The 21141-nt window shown below is 44.9% G+C and overlaps 1 protein-coding gene across 1 annotated transcript in view; it reads right to left on the bottom strand.

The window, feature by feature from the left end:
* The window catches only part of LOC143838857 (uncharacterized), a 63183-nt gene that overhangs the window by 39000 nt on the left and 3042 nt on the right, over nucleotides 1-21141 (bottom strand). Inside the window, exons 3-13 of the mRNA XM_077340768.1 lie at nucleotides 20617-20696; nucleotides 14729-14785; nucleotides 13072-13089; nucleotides 11254-11295; nucleotides 8536-8550; nucleotides 7410-7433; nucleotides 6379-6480; nucleotides 5555-5698; nucleotides 4502-4528; nucleotides 3268-3306; nucleotides 2456-2479 (exon numbers count right to left, since the gene is read on the bottom strand). Coding sequence (XP_077196883.1) covers nucleotides 2456-2479; nucleotides 3268-3306; nucleotides 4502-4528; nucleotides 5555-5698; nucleotides 6379-6480; nucleotides 7410-7433; nucleotides 8536-8550; nucleotides 11254-11295; nucleotides 13072-13089; nucleotides 14729-14785; nucleotides 20617-20696 — 572 coding nt within the window. The remainder of the gene's footprint in view (nucleotides 1-2455; nucleotides 2480-3267; nucleotides 3307-4501; nucleotides 4529-5554; nucleotides 5699-6378; nucleotides 6481-7409; nucleotides 7434-8535; nucleotides 8551-11253; nucleotides 11296-13071; nucleotides 13090-14728; nucleotides 14786-20616; nucleotides 20697-21141) is intronic.

The following is a 21141-nucleotide window of genomic DNA, read 5'->3' as shown; positions in this document are numbered from 1 at the left end:
TTGATTATGAGACTCAACTTTGACTGGATGCTATATCTCTGGAGAAGGGGCTTCCTGGCCGTGGACACAGGACATCATACCACCCCATTGGGTTTCTCAAATATATACATCAATAAAATACATTTCTGGCTTGCAACCTGATTGCTATTTTTTGCTACAACTCTTCCCTTGCCATCTCAAAATCCATGGCATTCAAATGAAGGGGTTCATTCAGTACTCTCCAAAGGCAGATGAAGAAGAAGTGTTGGTTCTTATATGCCGCTTTTCCCTACCCGAAAGAGGCTCAAAGCGGCTTACAGTCACCTTCCTCTCCCCACAACAGACACCCTGTGGGGTGGGTAAGGCTGAGAGAGCCCTGATATCACTGCTCGGTCAGAACAGCTTTATCAGTGCCGTGGTGAGCCCAAGGTCACCCAGCTGGCTGCATGTGGAAGAGCGCAGAATCAAACCTGGCATGCCAGATTAGAAGTCCGCACTCCTAACCACTACACCAAATGGCACAATCCACCAAACAGAATACTCACGGGGCCACTGATGCCTTGCCAACCATAGCCAGACCGTTGGCCAGCCTACAAAGTTAAATAATATATATACACATCAGTCCCATGGGTTTCCTCAGGTATAAAAAGTCAAAAGTCAACATGGAGCAAGAAGAAAAGAAAACCTTTTTTATACTCACTGGGACCCCATAGCCAGGACCACCCTACAAAAATAAACAAATACACTTGTTGCTTCCAGGAGTTGTTTCCCATAGCCCAGGTCATGTATTCAGTTCAAACAGCAATTGTTGTAAACAAGACTCTCGTCTTTCTGAAACAATGGTGTTCCACCTTCCGTTCAAAGGATCAGGCTGTAGGCAATATGAAAGACCTCTGGCTAGGGCCCAGAGAGATGCTGTCAGTCAGATTAGACATGATAACCCGGATAGACCCAGCTGTCGGTCCCCACTATGGCCTATTATGCACGGCCGCTGAAACGGCGGCATGGAGAACGAGGAGGAGGAAGAAGTGAAGCAAACCGATTACGCACAGGATGGAACACAATGGCGGCAAAACCCAGAGTATCCGATTATGCACGCGGATACTCCGGAGCCATTTCTGGTTGCGCCCTTGTCCCAGGAAGCTCCACTTTCTTCCACATCTCGCTAACGTGGCTTTTTCGGCGGCATACATTGACTCTGCGCCCGGTTGCCGCCCGCGGTGTGTATAATTGGTGATTTTAGCCGCCGCCATTCCACCCCAAATGTGGACTTTCCACTCCGTGCATAATGGGCCCATGAGACAGCGTCAGGTTTTTAAGTTTCTGAATTTCCAGCCGCTTCTGTTGAAACTCTTTCTTTCCAAAGACTGATGCACAGTGAAACACTGTTGGTTTCCATGGGCCCCTTTCTTGGGAGCAAGCTTGGTGTAGTGGTTAAGAGTGATGGCCTCAAATCTAGAGAACCAGGTTCAATTCCCCATGAAGCCCTGCTGGGTGAGCTCAGGCTGGCCAGAGCTTTTTGAGCTCTCTCACCCACAGGATTGGTGATTGTAAGGTGTGTTGAAACTACATTGAATGGTCCAAAAGCAGCATGCAAAAACCAGCTCTTCTTGCTGGGCTGGAAAGGGGGGTGTCCTGTAAATCTAAATATAATTAAATAAACAATATAAGGTTCTGCCTACTTATTTTTATTGATTTTATGTGCAGTCCCTCTGCCTTGTTCGGGCTCAAGGTGGGTGACAGGATATCGGCAGGGCCAGTTGGTTGCCTTGTAAACAATGGGTTGGATCTGGTGCGACATTTCTACTCATGCTAGAGCCCCTCGCACAGGCAGAAATGCAAGAAATAAACCACAGTAGCCAATTGTGTCAAACCCATTGTGTCTGGTGCAACTCATTCCTGGGCACTGTGATATATAGGAAGAGAAGCACCGGGTGTTGGATAAGATCTTGAGCAAAAAGAACTGTGCTAAGCCCATTTGTGTTTCTGCTCTGGTGGCCCCAAGCGACTGCTCTCAAATCAAATGCTTGCCTGGTATCGAAGACAGAGCCCTCAACCTTTTGGAAGCTGCAGGCACCACTGGAGTTTTGAGATGGGTTGCTGAAGAGCACCCTAAAATGGCTTCCATTTTAGAGTTAAATGGCTGCCTCAGGAGGTGGAGCCAAATGGCATATTCATCTCCATATATCTCCTGGGAAGAAGGAAATCCTGAAGGGGGGATGAAATGACACACAGACTGACTAAGGAAGCCCGGTTGTTTACCACTCCTCCTCATCCCCTGGTAGAAGATTCCATTATTTGAATGAGGGAAGCCAAAAACAAACCAAAAACAAACACACCCTTGCCTTACAATCATCCTACCCACTTTCTGGAAAGTTCAGCAGGTGCTATGAGACATATTGGTATGTGCCTTGGGTGAGTCCTGATCTAAAAGCATATATAGTGCGCAAAGACACATTGCATGTTTAATACTCACTTGGCCACCGAAGCCATAGGCGCCCTACAGGAAACATAGCAAAAAACCTTGTTGAAACCGTTCGCTTATAGGTGCATGTGATAAATCGTCCTGAGCCTGCTTGTGATTATAAGCAGCCTATAAAGTCATACTAATAATAACAAGCATGGAAATCGAGAGGGTCACTGGAGTTTTGTAGTGTTTTTTCCTTAATTCCTTATGAGAATTTTCTTCTGCACCAGCTCGGGGTGCCAGTCCCCAGATGGAGCCTGAGATCTCCTGGAATTACAGGTCATCTCCAGGCAACAGAGATCAGATTCCTTGAAGAAAATGGCTCTTTTGGAAGGTGGACTCCATAACATTATACTCCACTGAAGTCCCTCCCTGCCCCAAATCCTGCCCACCCCCAGCTCCACCCCCAAAGTCTCCAGGTATTTCCCTACCCAGAGCCGGCAACTCTAGGCCTGGCTAAATGGAAAAAAAGAGCCTCTTGTGGTGCAGAGTGGTAAGGCAGCAGAAATGCTGTCTGAAGCTGTCTGTCCATGAGGTTGGGAGTTCAATCCCGACCTCAACCTTCCATCCTTCCAAGGTCGGTAAAATGAGTACCCAGCTTGCTGGGGGGTAAACAATAATGACTGGGGAAGGCACTGGCAAACCACCCCACATTGAGTCTGCCATAAAAACGCTAGAGGGCGTCACCCCAAGGGTCAGACATGACCCGGTGCTTGCACAGGGGATACCTTTACCTTTAAATGGAAAAAAGGCCTGGCTCAGCACAATTTCAAGAGTCAAGATTACATCACTGCTCCCCCACTCCATGTTGAGATACTCACCACTTGTGGTTTCAAAGTTTCAAGAACCCTTGTCAAGACCTAAAATGGCAAAAGCAGGAGTGATTTCTGGTTGCATTTCATCATAATGGACTGTATAGCTATGGTTCAGGTGCATCCCTTATTTCTTGACGGAAGAGATTCTCCCTTCAGCCTTTCCGGGCATGAGCACCACCCAGTGAATTAACAAAGAGCCCAAATAGCTCAAATCAAAAGCAGACATCAATACAGTGTCAGTAGGGTTGCCAGCCTCCAGTTGGATCCTGGAGATCTTCTGAAATTCCAATTTGCCTCCAGACTAGAGATTTCAGTTCTTCCAGGAGAAAATGGCTGCCGTGAATGGTGGTGTAGGTGGCATTATAATTTGTTGAAATCCCGCCGTAGGCCGCCTCTCCCCAGACCCCTCCTTATTGATAGCCACGGATTTAAAAGAATTTAACACAGTTTGTGACTGAACCAAAGTCACCCAGGAAATTTACAAGGCAGAATGGGAATTCGAATCTGGATTTCTCAAACCCTAGTACAGCCTTTCTCAACTTTTTTACCATTGAGAAACCCCTGAAATAGTTTTCAGGCTTCAAGAAATTCCAGAAGTGGTGCAGTCATGCAGGATATGGCTGGGAAGCAGAGGTGTGGACATGCCCACCTGGGGCCCCTCCCCTTCCCACTCCATCCTGGCACCTCCATTGGCCATTTTGGGATGGGGGGAGCAGACTGGCATGACCATACATGGTCATATCACCCAATAAATGTTTAACAAATTTTAAAAATATATTTTAAAAAATTAATTAACTCCCACCTATTCAGGAAACCCTTCCAGGGTCATCAAGAAACTCCAGGGTTTCACAAAACCCTGGTTGAGAAAGCTTGCCGTAGTGTGACACTACCCACTACATCACACTGGCTTTCCATACTCAGGCTCACTGCTTTTAATTATGGGAACCTAAATGACACAGCCAACAAGGGAAAAGCTTTTTAGCATTTTGTTTTTTATTTATAATTTAATTCCCACTCTGTCATGAATGATTGCTGGGCTGCTTGGGAGGAGCCCATTTTGAAAAGTGAAATACCCTGGGAGAAGTTCACCCCTTGCATTCTGCCCTACAAATGTACTACAAATGTTCCTTTCCATGTACATACACACCATCTTGCTGTGTGGTTTCATATCAGAGAAGGAGGTGGTCCTTGTTATCTGTTAAAAGGGCAATTAGCGGAGAAATAACCTGGTCTTACTCACCTGAAGAGCATAACCTTCAGGGCCAGCCTATGGGAACAGAACAAAATACTTGTGTCGGTTCTGGTTGTTTCCACAAATGTAACATCAAGACAAAATGTTAATAGAAACAAGCACTGACTATAGGCATGTATGAACCTTCCAATTTATTTGAGGCAGTGTTCTGGAGAATGCTAGCTTTCGTCATTTTTTCAGGTTGTGGGGCTGTGTTTTCATAGTTTTTGCTCCTACCTTTTCATTTTGCCTGCATACGTGACTGGTATTTTCAGAGGTCTTTCACAGCAAGATATGTATCTCTCTGTGGCAATTCACATCTTGCTGTGACAGATCTCTGAAGATGCCAGCCACAGATGCAGGTGAAACGTTAGGAGCAAAAACTACCAGAACATAGCCCCACAACCTGAAAAAACAACAAAAAAACAGTTGATTCCAGCTGTGAAAGCCTTCGACAATACATTTTCTGGGGAATAGTTTCCTGTAGAACAATAAGATCAGAATCCAGGAGCACCTTTAAGAGCAACAAAGATTTATTTAAGACATGAGCTTTCGAGTACAAGCACTCTTCCTTAGACTTGCACTCAAAACTCACGCCTTGAATAAATCTTTGTTGGTCTTAAAGGTGCGACTGGACTCTGATTTTATTGTACTACTTCAGACCAACAAGGCTACTCATTTGAATCCTTCCTGTAGACCATTAGAGGAGTCTATGCAGTAAAGCAGAGCACAAGATGAGGAAGAACAAACTTTTAAAGAACAGAACAAGCTTTATAGGGAAGAGCAAAGATACAGAAACCCATCTGTCTAATCTAGCTGGGAGTGAGAGGAAATGAACCCACAGTTCTCAGAAGAATGGGGAAAACCTTCTTCCTTAACAAGCCAACCAAGTGCCAAGAAAAGAACAATTTGAACAGGCTAGCTAGCCGTCCCCTTTACTGCTCTTACAGGATATTCTAGTTATCTTTCTGTGTTGATGCACAGTAGATCTTGCAGATTCCAACCTAAACTTCACCACAATAAGCTTTGGTTGCTTTTCTAAGCGAAGTTATGCATACTCACTGGGCTGCCATAGCTTTGAGGTCCATAGGGCTGAGGAGGCCTGTTGACATAGGGTGGAGGAGTGTTGATGTGATGCACATACAATGGAGGACCAAAGTGCGGTGGTGGACCATTGGGTGGGAAACCATAGCGCGGAGGGCCACCCTATAGATTTTATTTTAGAAAAATACACGTTTGTTCCCTCCTATAGAATTAAACATTTGAAATGTTATGGAAACCTAGGCCTATTCTGCACACAATAGATAATGCACTTTCAATGCACTTTAGAAGTAGATTTTCCTGTTTCACACAGGACAATCCAGCTTACAAGGCACATTGAAAGGGCATTATCCTATGTGTGCAGAATGGGCCCAGATCAATAAACGAATACATTAAATTAGTATAAAGGTCTTTTCAGGATATGTGTAATTCATTTGTTTATAGACATCTTCACTTGTGTAGACAGTCTTGCCTTTGGCCAAGAGTCTGACTCTGTGTAAGGCTGCCTTGCCTGTTCACTTAGAAGTGGAATGATAGTGCACAATATGTTTGGGAAGTACAGCTGTGGACACACCCATCGGAGGCCCCTCCTCTTCCCACCCCCACCAGGCCCATCACTGGCCATTTTGGGAGGGGGGGGAGGTCAACATATATGGTCATGTCATCCAACAAGTGTTTAACAATTTTAAAAAATATATAAAAATTAATTATCTCCCAGCCCTTCAGGAAACCCTTCTAGGGCCTTCAAGACACCCCAGGGTTTCATGAAACTCTGGTTGAGAAAGCCTGATATAAAGGGAAATATGCAGTAGCATATGCAGAGAAACAAAACTTGTGATACTTACCAAATCCCCAAAGGACTGAGGACCATAGGGCTGTGGAGTGTTGTCTTGAAACCCATGGCTTTGAGGGTTGTGACCCTGCTGACCACAATCAAGAGGATTGCCCTATAGACATTTTTTTTAAATACACTAGTTGAGCCTGTTTATTTCACCAATATTAATTTAAGAGCATAAATGTTACAGAGATGTGTATCTTTGTCGGTGTATTAAAAATGCCATAATTTATGACAGGTTAATGATATTTACAAGTCAGGTCCTATTTTCACGTATGCATAATCAAAGACATGAAACTCTGTTTCAAAATCCCTACTCTTATATATGGGTTCTTCTTTAAGGATGTGCATTAATAAAGCAACAAAGGTGAAATGGTTGTGTATTCGTAGGGAGCACTCGGACTTCCTCACTGAAAGATGCACCATATTGTTTCATCTCTGAGGTAATCATCGAAAGACCTGAATGCCGACGTCTTCTGTGAGTGAACTGGAATAATAGTCCCAAGACCCTCAGTTTGCTTTTAATGAAGACTCATCATTTCCCACCAGAGATGCAGACCACGAAACACGTGGAGAGCATTTATGGAGCACAATTCAGGTTGTACACTCATATGAATATCCATGATTGTGAGGTAAAACAGGTGGTATGGACAGGACACGACCAAAAGATACAGGAGCTACTAAATGGACATGTACAAACTAGGGGCCCATGAGGATATCTCGAGTTTCTCCCCTTCCAGGATTTTTTATGAACTCAGGAACATAAGCCAGGATGATTTCTTCTCCTACTTCTTCTTTCCTTTTAGTGACACTCAACTATTGTCAACATTCTGGTACATGGCCATCTCTCTCTCTCTCTCTCATTTAACTATTGCTGCATTCCTGGAGATGCTCCAAACAGGTAGAGTTTTATAACTTTCCTCTCCCACAGAAGAACCAGGGGTTTACTATAGGGCCACTGGGTCTGGTAAGGTACCAGTCAAATGACCAGCCTAAGAGGCAAACAGCACTATCAAATTGAACAAAAGTTGTTATACTCACTGGTCTGAAGTTGCTGGGTCCATGCTACAACATAAACAAAGAGTTATTTTTTTATATATACATGACTCTTTCAGCATTTGTGGCATACTTGGCCAGTGTTACTACCCGCTTGGTTTATCTTAGTCTACACAAAGAAGAGGGCCAAGATGTGCTACAGCTCACCCTCCTCCCTCAAAAGTCTACTCCAACAACTAAAGGCTTAGTTGATATATCTTGGCACAGGGGCCTTGTTATTTACCCTCTGAAAGCAAATGAACTCCCACCCTTGGCTTCTCTCTCCTACCCTTGAGAAACAGAGAACAGCAGAAAAAGTGGTTTCCATGGTGACTCTCTAGGAATTACCCAATGTCTCTATTGTTCTTACCAAAGCTATCACAGATAGAATCTTGATGAAATATACTTCCTCAAATCTATTCAGGCTTCAAAATTTTAGTTGGATTAAATGTTGGGTTCCCCCATTCCCTCCTTCATCCTTGTGTGCTGTTCACCATATTTGAAGACAGAAGCTTTCAACTAACTCACTCTGAACTAATCACAGTTCATTTCCTTCCCAATAACTGAACTTTGAAAACCGCAATTTAATCCTTGTTGGTCCTGATATCTGTCAACAGGGGGCATCTAATGTTTTGTTTATGTTTTATTCTATTGATTATTAAATTTTTATATTGCCCCACTTTGTGGACAAGCTCACAACATGTTAGAATTATATTTTTTGTTTGTTTATTAACATTTCTATACTGCCCTCCCAGCACATCTGCTGAGGGCAGCATAGGTCATATTAAAACATCCTAATTACCAAACAAAATGTTTAACATTAAATAAAGTTTCTCAACATTTAACATTTAAAATTGTAGAGGGAATCTCAGCGGCGTCCGAAAGGAATTGCAGAGTTCAAAGGAAGACATTTCGACCCCAAATGCATCTTTTTTTGGTTCAATTAATCAAAGATATAATAAAAACTATAAAACAAATGCGCTGAGCATTCTGATATGCCTGCTACTTCCATACAGTCAGTATTAAGAGGTGGGATTTTATTCTGGAGAGGGAAGGAGGGAGGTCCATATGATTTATATGTCAACATAGGAGTATGTAGACATAAGGAGACAAACAAATAGCTGATACTCACTGGGCCACTGCAAGCCTAAATAAATGTAAAGAAAAAAAGTCAGCTGTTTTATCTTGTTTCCATATGCATTGTTTATGAAATAAAGCAGCATGTAAGCCCAAGTTTTTGTGGATACCACCACCACGGTTTCTAGACAGGATTACATTCCTTTTATTAATTTACTCGGAGAAAGCCTGCTGCAGAGGCTGAAATGCAACATGGCGCCAACGGGACGGCGGTTGCAGGGAAGGCAGCAATGTGGAGGGGCAGAGAGGGTTGGCAGGTTGGCCTCGGGGCTGGTGGGCCCCAGTCCAGCTGCCGCCGCCTGCTCCATTAACTAGAGCACGGCACCTCCCCTGCCGCCACATCCCCTGTGGCGTGTTTGGGGGCTCCTCACAGGGCTCTCCATTGCCACCACGTGCTCTGTGCAGTCAACATCACAGCCTCATATGATGCCTGCACAATGGCACCGGCCGCTCTCCAGCAGCGCCGCTGTCACTGCCCCCTCCCTGGCAGCTCCATGGCCACCTCCCTGGTTGCTCCACAGCTGTTGTCTCCTGGCCGCCGCCAGGCGCTGTGGCTCCCCCATGGAACTGGTTTCAAGGCCTTTTCAGAAGATCCATTTTATATAACTACAGATGCCCTGTCATTGTTGGAATTTGAAAGATCTGCAGTGTGCACAACTGAGCGGAATTTAAAGGGTGTCCTGCATGGAACATCGGAGGAGATGTATATTTGGCTTACGTAGGATAGGAACTTCCTGAGGATTTACAAATTATCCCATCTAGTGTCCTGGTTGGCTCAAAAGTAGACTTCCTGCTTTTTGAGCCCACTTACTTCCTGCTTGCCTCCAGAACAGGAGCTTGAACAGGAGAATACCTGCAGAAACAGATTGGCCCCTTCCCCCTCTCTCTTTACATAGTTGTTTCTCTTCATAAAAAATAAAACTATTTTGTTCCTTAAGCAGCTTGGTGCTTGGCTCTTCTCTGCATACTGAAACTCTGCCAACAGTCATTGGGATACAGATTTGGTTGCTCATTGAAATAAAACTGTACCACACAGTCCAGATCCTCCCAGGGTGTTTAAATAATTTAAGGCATGTCCTCTTAGAAAAAGGAAAGGTACAGCCCCGTTTCTAGAAGCCAACTCACTGGCCATTCCCTGGGAGAAAGGTTTCTGTTATCAGTGCTCATGTGTGCAAGTTGATTCTAGCTCAAGCCCACTGAAAGTTGTGGGTTTAGACTGGAGAGCCCCTGTGCAGGATAGCGCGATATGAAAACCGAAGGACCCAGCAGCCAAGAACAGTGGAATCTCCCATTTCTCAGATGGACTTGGAGGGGAAAGAAAGAACACACCAATGGTCACCACTCAATCCCCATTGAATAAACAATCCTTGAACCTCTGTGGTCTATGTCAGGGGTAGTCAACCTGTGGTCCTCCAGATGTCCATGGACTACAATTCCCATGAGCCCCTGACAGCATTTGCTGGCAGGGGCTCATGGGAGTTGTAGTCCATGGACATCTGGAGGACCACAGGTTGACTACCCCTGGTCTATGTGATACTATTAGAAGTAAATACAGTAAATAGAACGAGGCAACTGGCCCAGGGCTTGGGCAGGATTTCAAATGATGGGTGTGTTCACTGTCTCAGTTTTGTGTTTCCTACAGACATTGATGAAGACAACGATTGTTGTTGAAATTGAGTTGTATTCCTCCAGGGCAGGGGTAGTCAAACTGCGGCCCTCCAGATGTCCGTAGACTACAATTCCCAGGAGCTCCTGCCAGCATTCGCTGGCAGGGGCTCCTGGGAATTGTAGTCCACGGACATCTGGAGGGCCGCAGTTTGACTACCCCTGCTCCAGGGCTTGTTTTGGCCCTGATTCATATCCTTATTAAAAGTTGCCTACATGCCATCATCAGCTTGGTGTGTTTCTTCACTTGCAGATTGTACAACATGTCAGTTAAATCCCAAGAAAATACGGAGACAAAAGACTTCCCCCTCCTGGACATGGACTACATTCTGACCTAAGGCTTGTTATTACAGGTAGGGGCCGTGTAAGTTTTGGGGCCATGTGTTCTTTTTCTGCCTCCTTCTTTTGCAGGTATTCCTTTATTCTGTCTTTTCGACCTCCACACATCAGGTGGCGCTGTCACCTCTGCCTCTTGGGGTTGCCCTTTCCGGTTGGGCATTATCATGACTCGATGGTTAGCTCTTTTGCCTATGAACAAGGATTCCAAATAGCGATACCAGCCTCCAGGTGGGACCGGGGGATCCCCCAGAATTACAGTTCATCTCGGGACTAAAAAGTTCCATTTCCTTGGGGAAAATGGACACTTTGGAAGGTGGACTCCATGGCGTTGCACATTACTGAAGCTCCTGTCCTCTCCAGGTTCCAACGCTAAATTTCCAAAAGTTTCCCTGCCTGGATACGGCAATCCTACCCACTCCCCTCCCCTGCTGCTAGCAACCATAATTCTGCCATAGAGTTGGACCACAGCTTCCTGGCCAGTAGTGTAGAATACATGGCAAATGATGGTTTGTTGCAAATGGAGACTTTTCAGTATCTGAGCCACAGATGGCAGGAAGTCAGGAAGAGAACGAGGCTGGTGAGACTGAGGATCCCCATGGTTTGCCATTATATCAGAATGCAGCCAGAAGGCACTATCTGTTTCTTAGGCATTTCGGGGTTCTTCAATAGACAAGATCATGTGGATATTATTTCCCCTGGCAATACTCACACTTTTTCCTCCTCCTCCTCCTCCTAGAAAAGGTGCAACAAGCTAAAAAGGAAAAGACTGACATGGTTAGTTGCGTGGGGTTCTTTTTGAATCTTTGACTTCAAGAAATAATAGGAAGACTTAGAAAATTAAATTTCAACTTCTGTTTTGTGAAGGGAACAGTTCTTTGTTTGGGTTTGTGGCATGAAGCACTCATCTGGATTACTTAGCCATGACCTCATGCTAACTCATGCAGGGGCAGCTCCCTTCTTTGTGAATTGGAATTCTCCATCCGGGTAGAAGGAATTGCACCTTCCAAAGGAAGACGTGAATGGCTTTGCCTGGTGGTAAAGTGATAGTCCACCATCTAAGGAAGCCCATCGTGGTGCGGTAGTGAGAGCAAAAATGGCAGGGGAATGTCATACGATGCACCAATGTCACTTCCAGGAAAGACCCACAAGTGACGTCACCATATTTTATCTATCTGTCATCTATCTATTTATCAGTCTATCTATCCGTCCATTATCTATCCATCCATCCGTTCATCTATCTATCTATCTATCTATCTATCTGTCTGTCTGTCTGTCTGTCTGTCTGTCTGTCTGTCCCTCCAGCCGTCCGTCTGTCCGTCTGTCCTTCCGTCCGTCCGTCCGTCCTTCTGTCCACCATCCATCCATCCATCCATCCATCCATCCATCCATCCATCCATCCATCCATCCATCCATCCATCCATTTGTTCGTCTATCTAGCTGTCTGTCTGTCTTATTGTATTTATTTACCACTCTCCCTTGTGGTTCAGGGTGGTTTACATGGAACATCAAGAAATACTCTAGGAATCCCCCCCCCCCCAATTTCTATATTATCTGCCATAGGGATTGGGGAAATGCCTAGTGCGATACTTGACACAGTCTTTACCTGGAAGTGACATTGCTTTCCTCCTTATGCCTTGCCCTTTGAATGTTCCCACTTGAAATCCTCAGAGCTTTCCTGTTTCTCGTGTAATTTTGAATAATTTCTGCCTTTCTCGATCTTTAAGCTTTTTAAATGTATAGCTGTGGGCTATCAATAAACCTCTCATGTAAGCTTTACTGGTCTCCCACAATGTTTTTATGTCCTCCTGTATATTTAATTCAAGGAAGTGTTTTAATTTCACTCTACAGTCTTTCACAATTTCTTCATGTAATAACAGACTATCCATCATTCTCCACCTTTGACTACTTTTCCTTCTCTTTGACTTCAAGTTCATTACTACAGGTCTATGATCTGGTAGTCATCCAGGTAGTATCTCAGTTCTACATATATCCTTTGTAATCCAAATCATATCTAATCTGGACCATGAACTATGTTTTTCAGGAAAAAAAGGTTAAATGTTTTGTAGTTATATTTCTATTTCTCCACATACTCCCCATTCCCCATTTATCAACCAAATCCAAAGAACTCAGTGGTAACTTCCCTCGTTCTCTTCTAAAGTTTTGTTGGTTTAAAGGTGCCACTAAACTCTAAATTTTTAATATTGCAAAGTGTTGAATTATGCAACCCTCCCCTAATTGACAGACTGAATGTTCCTTCCCCTCCCTCCATGTGGCTCAGGACAGTAGAATAGCCTCCCCCTCCTCCAAGTCTTGTCTTCACAACCACCCTGTGGAGTAGGCTTGGCTGAAAGACAGGCATGGTGATCTGGACCCAGGTCTCCTCATCAGCCAGATTTATCCACCAATTTCCAATGACTGCAGACCTTTCCAGTGGCCAGCCTTCATTCAATCACACCTGAGATTCTCTGCTCGAACCAGAGATTATACAAAGCAGCTCAGGAAACAGAATCCCTTCCCATCTCCTCACCTTGTTAATGATTTCAAACTGCAAGAGGAAAAAGGCAGATATTAGAAGAGGCTCTTTATTTCCCCTTGCTCAGCCCCATTTCCTTTGAGGCTTGTGGGAAGGAAAACAAACACAAACAAATGCCTGGGGGAAAACCATTGCATATTCTTTCTTTTAAGCAAAAGAAGTTTGGGAGACAGTTGCTATCCACGGATAGGGAAGTTGGGCTCTGACCTGGGCTGCTCCTGTAGAATAATACACTTTCCATGTGTTTTTACAGCTGGATTTTCCTGTGCAGAACAGGAAAATCTACTTTGAAAGTGCATTGAAAGTGCATTAACCATTGGGTGCAGAATGTGGATAGCCCAGGCTAGCCTGAAGTTTGCTGATCTCAGAAGCTAAGCAAAGCAGCCCTGGTCCACATTCAGATGGGAGACATCCCAGGAGCACCAGGGTTGTGACATGGAGGCAGCCAAAGGAAAACCATCCCTGAAGGTCGCTTGCCTTGGGAACCCTATGGGGTGGCAATCAATCAATAGGGGAAAGTGGCACAGCATAGCCTGATCTCGGAAGCTAAGAAGCATTGGTAGTTGGAAGGGAGACTACCAAGAAAGGCTGATCAGAAGAAGGCCATGGGCAACCACCTCTGCTTTCTGATTTCCTTAAAAGCCCCTTGTTGGGGTCACTGCATGTCCATGGTCTAGCCCAGTCTCATCAGATCATGGAAGCTATGCAGTGTCAGTACTTGGATGGGAGTCCACCCAGGAAGGCTCTTTAGAGGAAAGCTATGGGCACCCCCCCTGCTTCCTGCTTTCATTAAAATCCCACTGTTGGGGTCACCATAAGTCCGTGGTCTAGCCCAGCCTCCTCAGATCATGGAAGCTATGCAGGGTCAGTACTTGGATGGGAGTCCACCCAGGAAGGCTCTGCAGAGGACAGCTATGGGCAACCCCCTCTGCTTCCTGCTTCCCTTAAAAGCCCCTTGCTGGGGTCACCATAAGTCTGTGGTCTAGCCCAGCCTCCTCAGATCATGGAAGCTATGCAGGGTCCACCCAGGAAGACTGGGTAGAGGAAGGCCAAGGCCAACCTGCCCTGCTTCTCCGAGGTCTTGAAAACCCCTTGCTGGGGTCTCTGTGCAGCAACTGAGACTTTGTGATGTTTACATACATAATTCTGAGAGTTGAGACCGCCACAGTGTTCTGCAGGGCTTCCAGCTCTCCCCATCCATCTTTTCTCCTAGCTGGATTTCTGACCAGTGCTGTTGTCAGGAGTAGACTTGAGGGACGGGAGGGAATTTCGGACTCTCGTTTGTGGGCTCAACCAGGGGAGGAGTGACTTAAAAACAGGCCACAGCCTTGCCTTTGAAGCACACATTACCTACTTCTCAACAACCCCCTCCCCACTCAGATCATTCAATCCAGAGTCTGAAATGACTGCATGGCCAGAGGCCAAGGGAGACACAGGGAGGGCTGTGATCCAGTCTTCTCAGCATTTTTAACAACGGAAGAAGACACCTGGAGCTGTCATTAAGAGCCCAGCTGGCCTCAGCAGTGACACTACCATTTTAGAGATGAAATGCGAAAACGATGGGAGCCCAATCCTGATTTCTCTCTTTTGTTGGCCTTTCTTATAACAGGCAGGATAATTGGGGGAAAAGGGGGGGGGTAGTGATACTCACTGGGGAAAAGCCTCCTCCATTGGCACCGCCTCCGCCTCCTAAAAGAGGCCCAAATAACTAAAACAGAAAAGGCAGACAAGATTAGATACCCTGCATCTTTGAGGTTCTTCACTTGTCCCTAATCCCTGGCTAGAACCCAGAATTCCCAATATGACACTGTTGACTGGAGTCCCCCGGATAATGTCTATAGGCACCATGGGCCCTACAAGCACTTTCCTGGTACCCTCCAAGTTGTTTTTTCAAAGTGGGTCGTGCCAGGTGGGGCACTTGCCCAACAAGATTTCTTATTGGCTATTGGCTGTGTGGATTATAATAATGTTTTGGCAGCAACGGCATTGGTTTTATTGTTTCATTCCTCTTCTCCACTATATTAAAAAAAATCATTCCTCATCTACTGCACTTTGTCATCCCCTGAATGTTGGTGGTCTGGGGTGGGAGAGGTCGTTCCATTTCCCATGGTGGCCATTTTGTAGTCAGCTGTACCTTCCTTGGTAGCCATTTTGTGGTTACGTCCACAACCCTGTATAGGAGTTTCTAAGGTCCTCACAGACTCAAAAGATGGGGGACCCCTTCTGGAAATATGGCATCATACTAAAATTATTTTTTTATTTATATGACATTCCCTGGATTTGTAGCACCTCACAGGCTGTTTGGAAATCAACCAACATATACCACTGAAAAGCTTCAAATCTAAAAGAACAGTGGGGTCAATGGGAGGAAAAGTTGTGTGTGAGGGAGGGGAGCCCTGTAAAGCAGGGGTAGTCGACCTGTGGTCCTCCAGATGTGCATGGACTACAATTCCCATGAGCCCCTGCCAGCACTTGCTGGCAGGGGCTCATGGGAATTGTAGTCCATGCACATCTGGAGGACCACAGGTTGACTACCCCTGCTGTAAAGGATGCCTATTGCCTTTGGAATATATGTCTACCCCAAGTCCAATTATGAAAAGCAAAAAAATGACATTTTGGGTGCAAGATATTAGATGATGATGATGATGATGATGATGATGATGATGATGATGATGATGATTTATCGTATGGCAGAGTTACACACAAAAAAGCAAATAATAATACAAAACATGTAGTCAAATAGGTACAACGGTTATGCAGACAGATTGTGCATTCTCCCGAAATATCTAAGTTGGAGAGAAACTGTTCTACACTCAGAGTAGTTCAGCAGTGGAATCAGCTGCCCGGGGAGGTTGAGCTCCCCCTGACTGGTAGAATTCAAGCAGCAACTGGACAGTTATTTATCCTTAGGCTGATCCGACATTGAGCAGGGGGTAGGACCGGATGCCCCATGTGTCCCCTTCCAACTCTAGGATTCCCGGAGCAGGTATGCATTCCACATACCTTGTGAGAGTCAGACGGTCGCTAATTTTTTACCCTACAATAGCTTTTGTTTTCTGCTACAATTTTCCTCTCCTTGTTTGTGCATAACTCTGCTGCCACCCAGTGGCAATTCATGTGCAAGGCTTTGTTTTTTAAAGGGAAAACAAGAAATCTTCCTTGCCTCCCCTTTTGTGGGAAAGGTTTTGACCAAGATCCGTGGGCCTTATGCTATCATCCCGCTGCCATCCATCTCAATATGATCCTGTAAGCTGAACATGTAAAGCTGAGACTTTCTTATTCTTGCCCTAATTAGGCTGAGGCTGTGGCTCAGTAGTACAGCTGTTTGGCATGCAAAACATCCCAGGTTCAATCCATGGCATCTCAGGAAGTAGGTGATAATAAAGACCACCGCTTGAGACTCTTGAAAGCCCCTGGCAGCCTGAGTGGACAAAACTAGCCTTGAAAGAATGGCGTTCTGAATCAGCACAAGTTGGTGTGAAGAGAAGAAGAAGAAGAAGAAGAAGAAGAAGAAGAAGAAGAAGAAGAAGAAGAAGAAGAAGAAGAAGAAGAAGAAGAAGAAGAAGAAGAGTTATATGCCACTTTTCTCTACCCGAAGGAGTCTCAAAGCGGCTTCCCTTTCCTCTCCCCACAACAGATACCCTGTGAGGTGAGTGAGGCTGGGAGAGCCCCGATATTACTAAAGAAGAAGTGGGTTCTTATATGCCACTTTTCTCTACCCAAAGGAGTCTCAAAGCGGCTTCCTATTGCCTCCCCTTTCCTCTCCCCACAACAGACACCCTGTGAGGGAGGTGAAGCTGAGAGAGCCCTGATATTACTGCTCGGTCAGAACAGTTTTATCAGTGCTGTGGCGAGCCCAAGGTCACCCAGTTGGCTGCATGTGGGGGAGCGCGGAATCAAACCTGGCTCGCCAGATTAGAAGTCCGCTCTCCTAACCACTGCACCAAGCTGGCTATGCTGGGCCTCAAGAGGTGGATGTGCTCCTCACCTGAGACTCTGTTTCCTTCAGGCCGAGCACGAAGACAAAGAGAACGGCAGTGGCTGCCTGGAGACTCATGCTGGTCAGCTGTGATGCGTCCTCCCCAGGTGTGGAAATACCCAAGTGAGGGGGGGGGAGGGCATTGAGACACCTTTATTTATCAACGGCATTGCAAGCCCCACTGCCCAAACTGAAAGCCTTCCCTTATTCAATCAGTTAGGATTAAGAAAGGTCAGAGGGATTAACTTATCGCAGAGCCATTCTGGTGGAAAGAACATTGGTGGAGGTGAACAAGGGCTTCCAAGACCAAGAGGTAACAGCAGTGGGAATGCCACAACCATTTCTGCACTAGAAATATCATCCAGATTTGCATTTTTAACGGGCCAGCTTTTCTGCCTGTTTCAACACAAAAATTTGCCTGTCCAGTTGCAGTCCCAAATTGCCTCTGGAGTTAACCACATTTTGTGGTTTCCCAGTTACAGCAATTTCATCAGTCAAGGCAGAGTCTAATTTGGGGCCTGCCCAATTTGGAAATGTGTGCAATTGGTTTTTTCCCCCCACGCCCACCATTGTGAGTCATTGGGGCATGCCCCTGTCCTTGTCACCATCCTCCCTGCCCCTTCCCTTCCCTTCTTCCTCTTCCCTCCCTCTGTTGTTTCTAAGTTTTAAAAAAGCAGTCTTGCATAGCAGAATTATAATATTATAACCCAGGACTTTAAAAAATAAAATTGCATTCAGGACACTTTGATGGGAAAGGGGAGGTGATCATCAGCACAGTGAGACACAATGAAACAAAGAGGCAAGCAATCTCCTTTTTGCAAATGACACATTTTTGAAAAGGGGAAGAGAGCAAAGCACCATGGGAGGCTGCCTCTGTTGGACTCGGTGCAAGAAGCATATTGCGAATTTCATCCTGGGAAATAAGGGGAGGAAAGCCCAAATGCAGAAAGTCTGGAGTTGACTCACAGCATTCAAAGGAAATCCAAAGAGAGGCTAAAAAAAGGTATGCCTCCTAATGCAGAAATGGTCCACGTTTTTCCTACACACTGTCTTTTTTGCAGAAAGGACAGGTAGCTTTCCCCCGTCCATCCCTGCTGCTGCATTCAATCGAGAAGAGAATTTCGAATTCACATCTGAAATATTTTTAATACTTGAAAACTTTGAGGAGTAACCAAGGCTGTCAACATTGCCATTTCAATATTAGTGTTCAATAATTTGTAAATCAGTTTGATTCAAACTGTTAACTTCTCAGGATAGAGGGGGAAGGAAAGAAGGTCTCTACCTCTTCTGATATTAAAGCTTATCATGTCACTTAAGGGGGCTGATAAAGGAGCATAAAATGAAGGAAACACTAAAATAGAACCACCAAAGTCAAAGGGCCTACTCCTGCTGGAAACCAACCAAACAGCAGAGACCTCTGTACAATGTCTGTGCTGTAGGTATGGTTGGGGGAAGTGGAAGAAAGCCCATAAGCAGGACATCTGCACCCCAAAGAGAGTGTCATGGGCTCACATTTCTTTGATGAAATAGAGAAAAACCAAACTTGGAGATGCCGGCGAATAAGTAGTGTGACTGCAGAGTCAATGCTCAACCTTGCAAACTGGAGAAAAAAAAACAGACCAGGATCAGAGTGGAGATTGGGATCATGTGCAGATGGTTTTTGTTTAACTAAACCCAACCAGCTTTAAAAGCCCAGTGCAGATAAGTCCCAAGACTCAGTAGCTTTAATCCGGCCCTTTTGCAGAGGATTGGACCAAACACTGTTTAATTTTGCTTGCCTCTAAGGAAACTCAAGCACCTCTGACAATGTGCAGAGAGCATTTTGCACGCCATTAAGTAACTACTGGCCACATGATTAAGCAGCAGGATTGTTCAGAAGCATTAAGCTGGAGGTTTCTCTGTCTGTGATGTTGTTTTGAGATTCAGTGCTAGTAATTGAGTGATCTCCAGTGGTGGCATTCAAGACAGATACAAGGTTCTGGGACATTCCGGGCAGTATACAGGGTTGCCCATGAATGTGTTCTAAGGGGCTCATAAAGTATGTTTTGTGGAGAGATTTTCCTTTTCTTCTGGAGTGCTGGGGGAGCCCAAGTCCCGATCCTTATTTACTATGCCGATGGGCTAAACAGCCAGGGCAGGGTATCAGGCTTTTTCTATATCCTCCCCAGTTCCAATGCTTTCTTTCCTTTCCCTCTTGTACCAGGGCAATCACACTTTTTAATTTATGCCTGTTGCATCTTGTTTACAACAGCTGAATTGGAACTTGTGGCCCCTCCCAAAATTTTGAGCTCCTCAGTGTTGTGAGGGTCCATCTTCATTATATTGTCCATCTTGAGGCTCACTATTACTACTCAGCTAATTATAAGAGTTCACAATACTGAGATTGGATAAAGTACTGAAAACGGGGAAAACGGGGAAGGTGGCAGGTGGAAATGTATGCGAATTCAATGCTGATCCATTTCTTTGGTCTATGCATAATAGATAGGTAAGTCTGTGACTGCCACCTAGTGGACATACTGAGAATTTGTGAAATGATATGTTAGAAAAAGAAACCCATGTAATGTGACTGCCACCTAGTGGGCATAATGCGAATTTGTGAAATGATATTAGAGAAATAATATTATAGAAAACACTAGAGGGCATCACCCCAAGAGTCAGACATGACCCAGTGCTTGCACAGGGGATACCTTTACCTTTACCTTATTATAGAAATTAGAAACCCATGTAGTAAAAAGCAGCATAAAAACAACAGCCTTTATCCTTTTTATTAAAACATCTTCTTGAACAATTCAGTTCCTGCAAGGCCCATTTGCAAGGATTGCAGCATGGCCATTTGCCCCGATGGTATCTCCTATACTTGATAATGATGTTATCCATTCATTCGTGTCCGACCCTCGGCGATATGGTACTTAGGGGTACTATATTTTGAAAAGCAAAAATAATGGCATGTTTCCCGGCTACTTCAAACAAGTGGTCCTATTGTCAAATTTCATTTTAAATACTTCTGTCATTTAAACTGTGATAATTGCTGCTAACTAGGAATATTCTTACCCTCCCAATCCTAAAAGGACATTTTCAGCAATTGGTTTACAAAAAGCCAAAACACGATGGACACAAAAATAGGACATGTCCTCTAAAAACAGGACATCTGGCAACCCCACCTTACCTTGGATGAAGGATTCAAAGAAGGTGGGTAGCATAAAGTGCAACAACATGCATTGCTGTCTAATCCTATGTCCAGTGCCAAAAAATGTTTTGATAATTAGGGCAAACTTCTGTGCTTGCTCAGGTGCCAAGTTTTCCCTTTATCCACTGCAAAATGCAGCACTCTCAGAGCCAATCTCTGCCTTGGCCTGCTCATGCATTGATAAGAGCTAACAAGGTCCTTTGATCCCGGTTCTTCCTAAACATCAGGTGAATGGCTTCTTTGATAGGCCATCTGGACAGGCCCTGGAAGAGGAAGTCAAGTCATGCAGCTAACTGAGCGTCACCCAGACACAGAACTGGCTTTGTGCTCTCTCGTCCTTTGTTACATAAAAAACATGGTCCATGAGGGCTACCTGATTCCCCCATTCTTGAGAGCTATTTGGTTGGGTGAAGATGGACAGATCATCGGAGGGGGGGCGGTTGTCCTCTTTACCTTGAAAACAAATTTGTCATAATGTAGTAAATGTGTTGTCTCTTTCCCACAGTTGAAAATTCCAAAAGCACATGATTGCTACTATCTACTTCCACCTCACCCACCAGTTCTCCCCTATTGATGAGAATCAAGTCTAAAATAGCAGACCCCCTGGTTCCCCTCTCTACTTTCTAGGAAATGAAGCTGTCAGCAAGACAATTAATCTCTTAATTAGCACGGTTTGTATTTTTAGCACAGTTGGTCTTCCAACAGATAGCTGGGTAATTGAAGTCACCCATGACCACTGTTTCCCCCCTCTTTGAGAATTGTGTGATTTGGTTTAGGAGTATTGCATCCAAGTTCTCTGACTGGCTTGGTGGTCTACAGCAGACCTCCATAATAATACCACTCTCCTTTCCTACTCCTTTTATATTTACCCAAATACACTCAATTGAACTTTCATGCT

The sequence above is a fragment of the Paroedura picta genome, chromosome 5, assembly GCF_049243985.1.
Source record: "Paroedura picta isolate Pp20150507F chromosome 5, Ppicta_v3.0, whole genome shotgun sequence".
NCBI classification, from domain to species: Eukaryota; Metazoa; Chordata; class Lepidosauria; order Squamata; family Gekkonidae; genus Paroedura; species Paroedura picta.
This window is presented reverse-complemented; position numbering and strand designations above follow the sequence as displayed.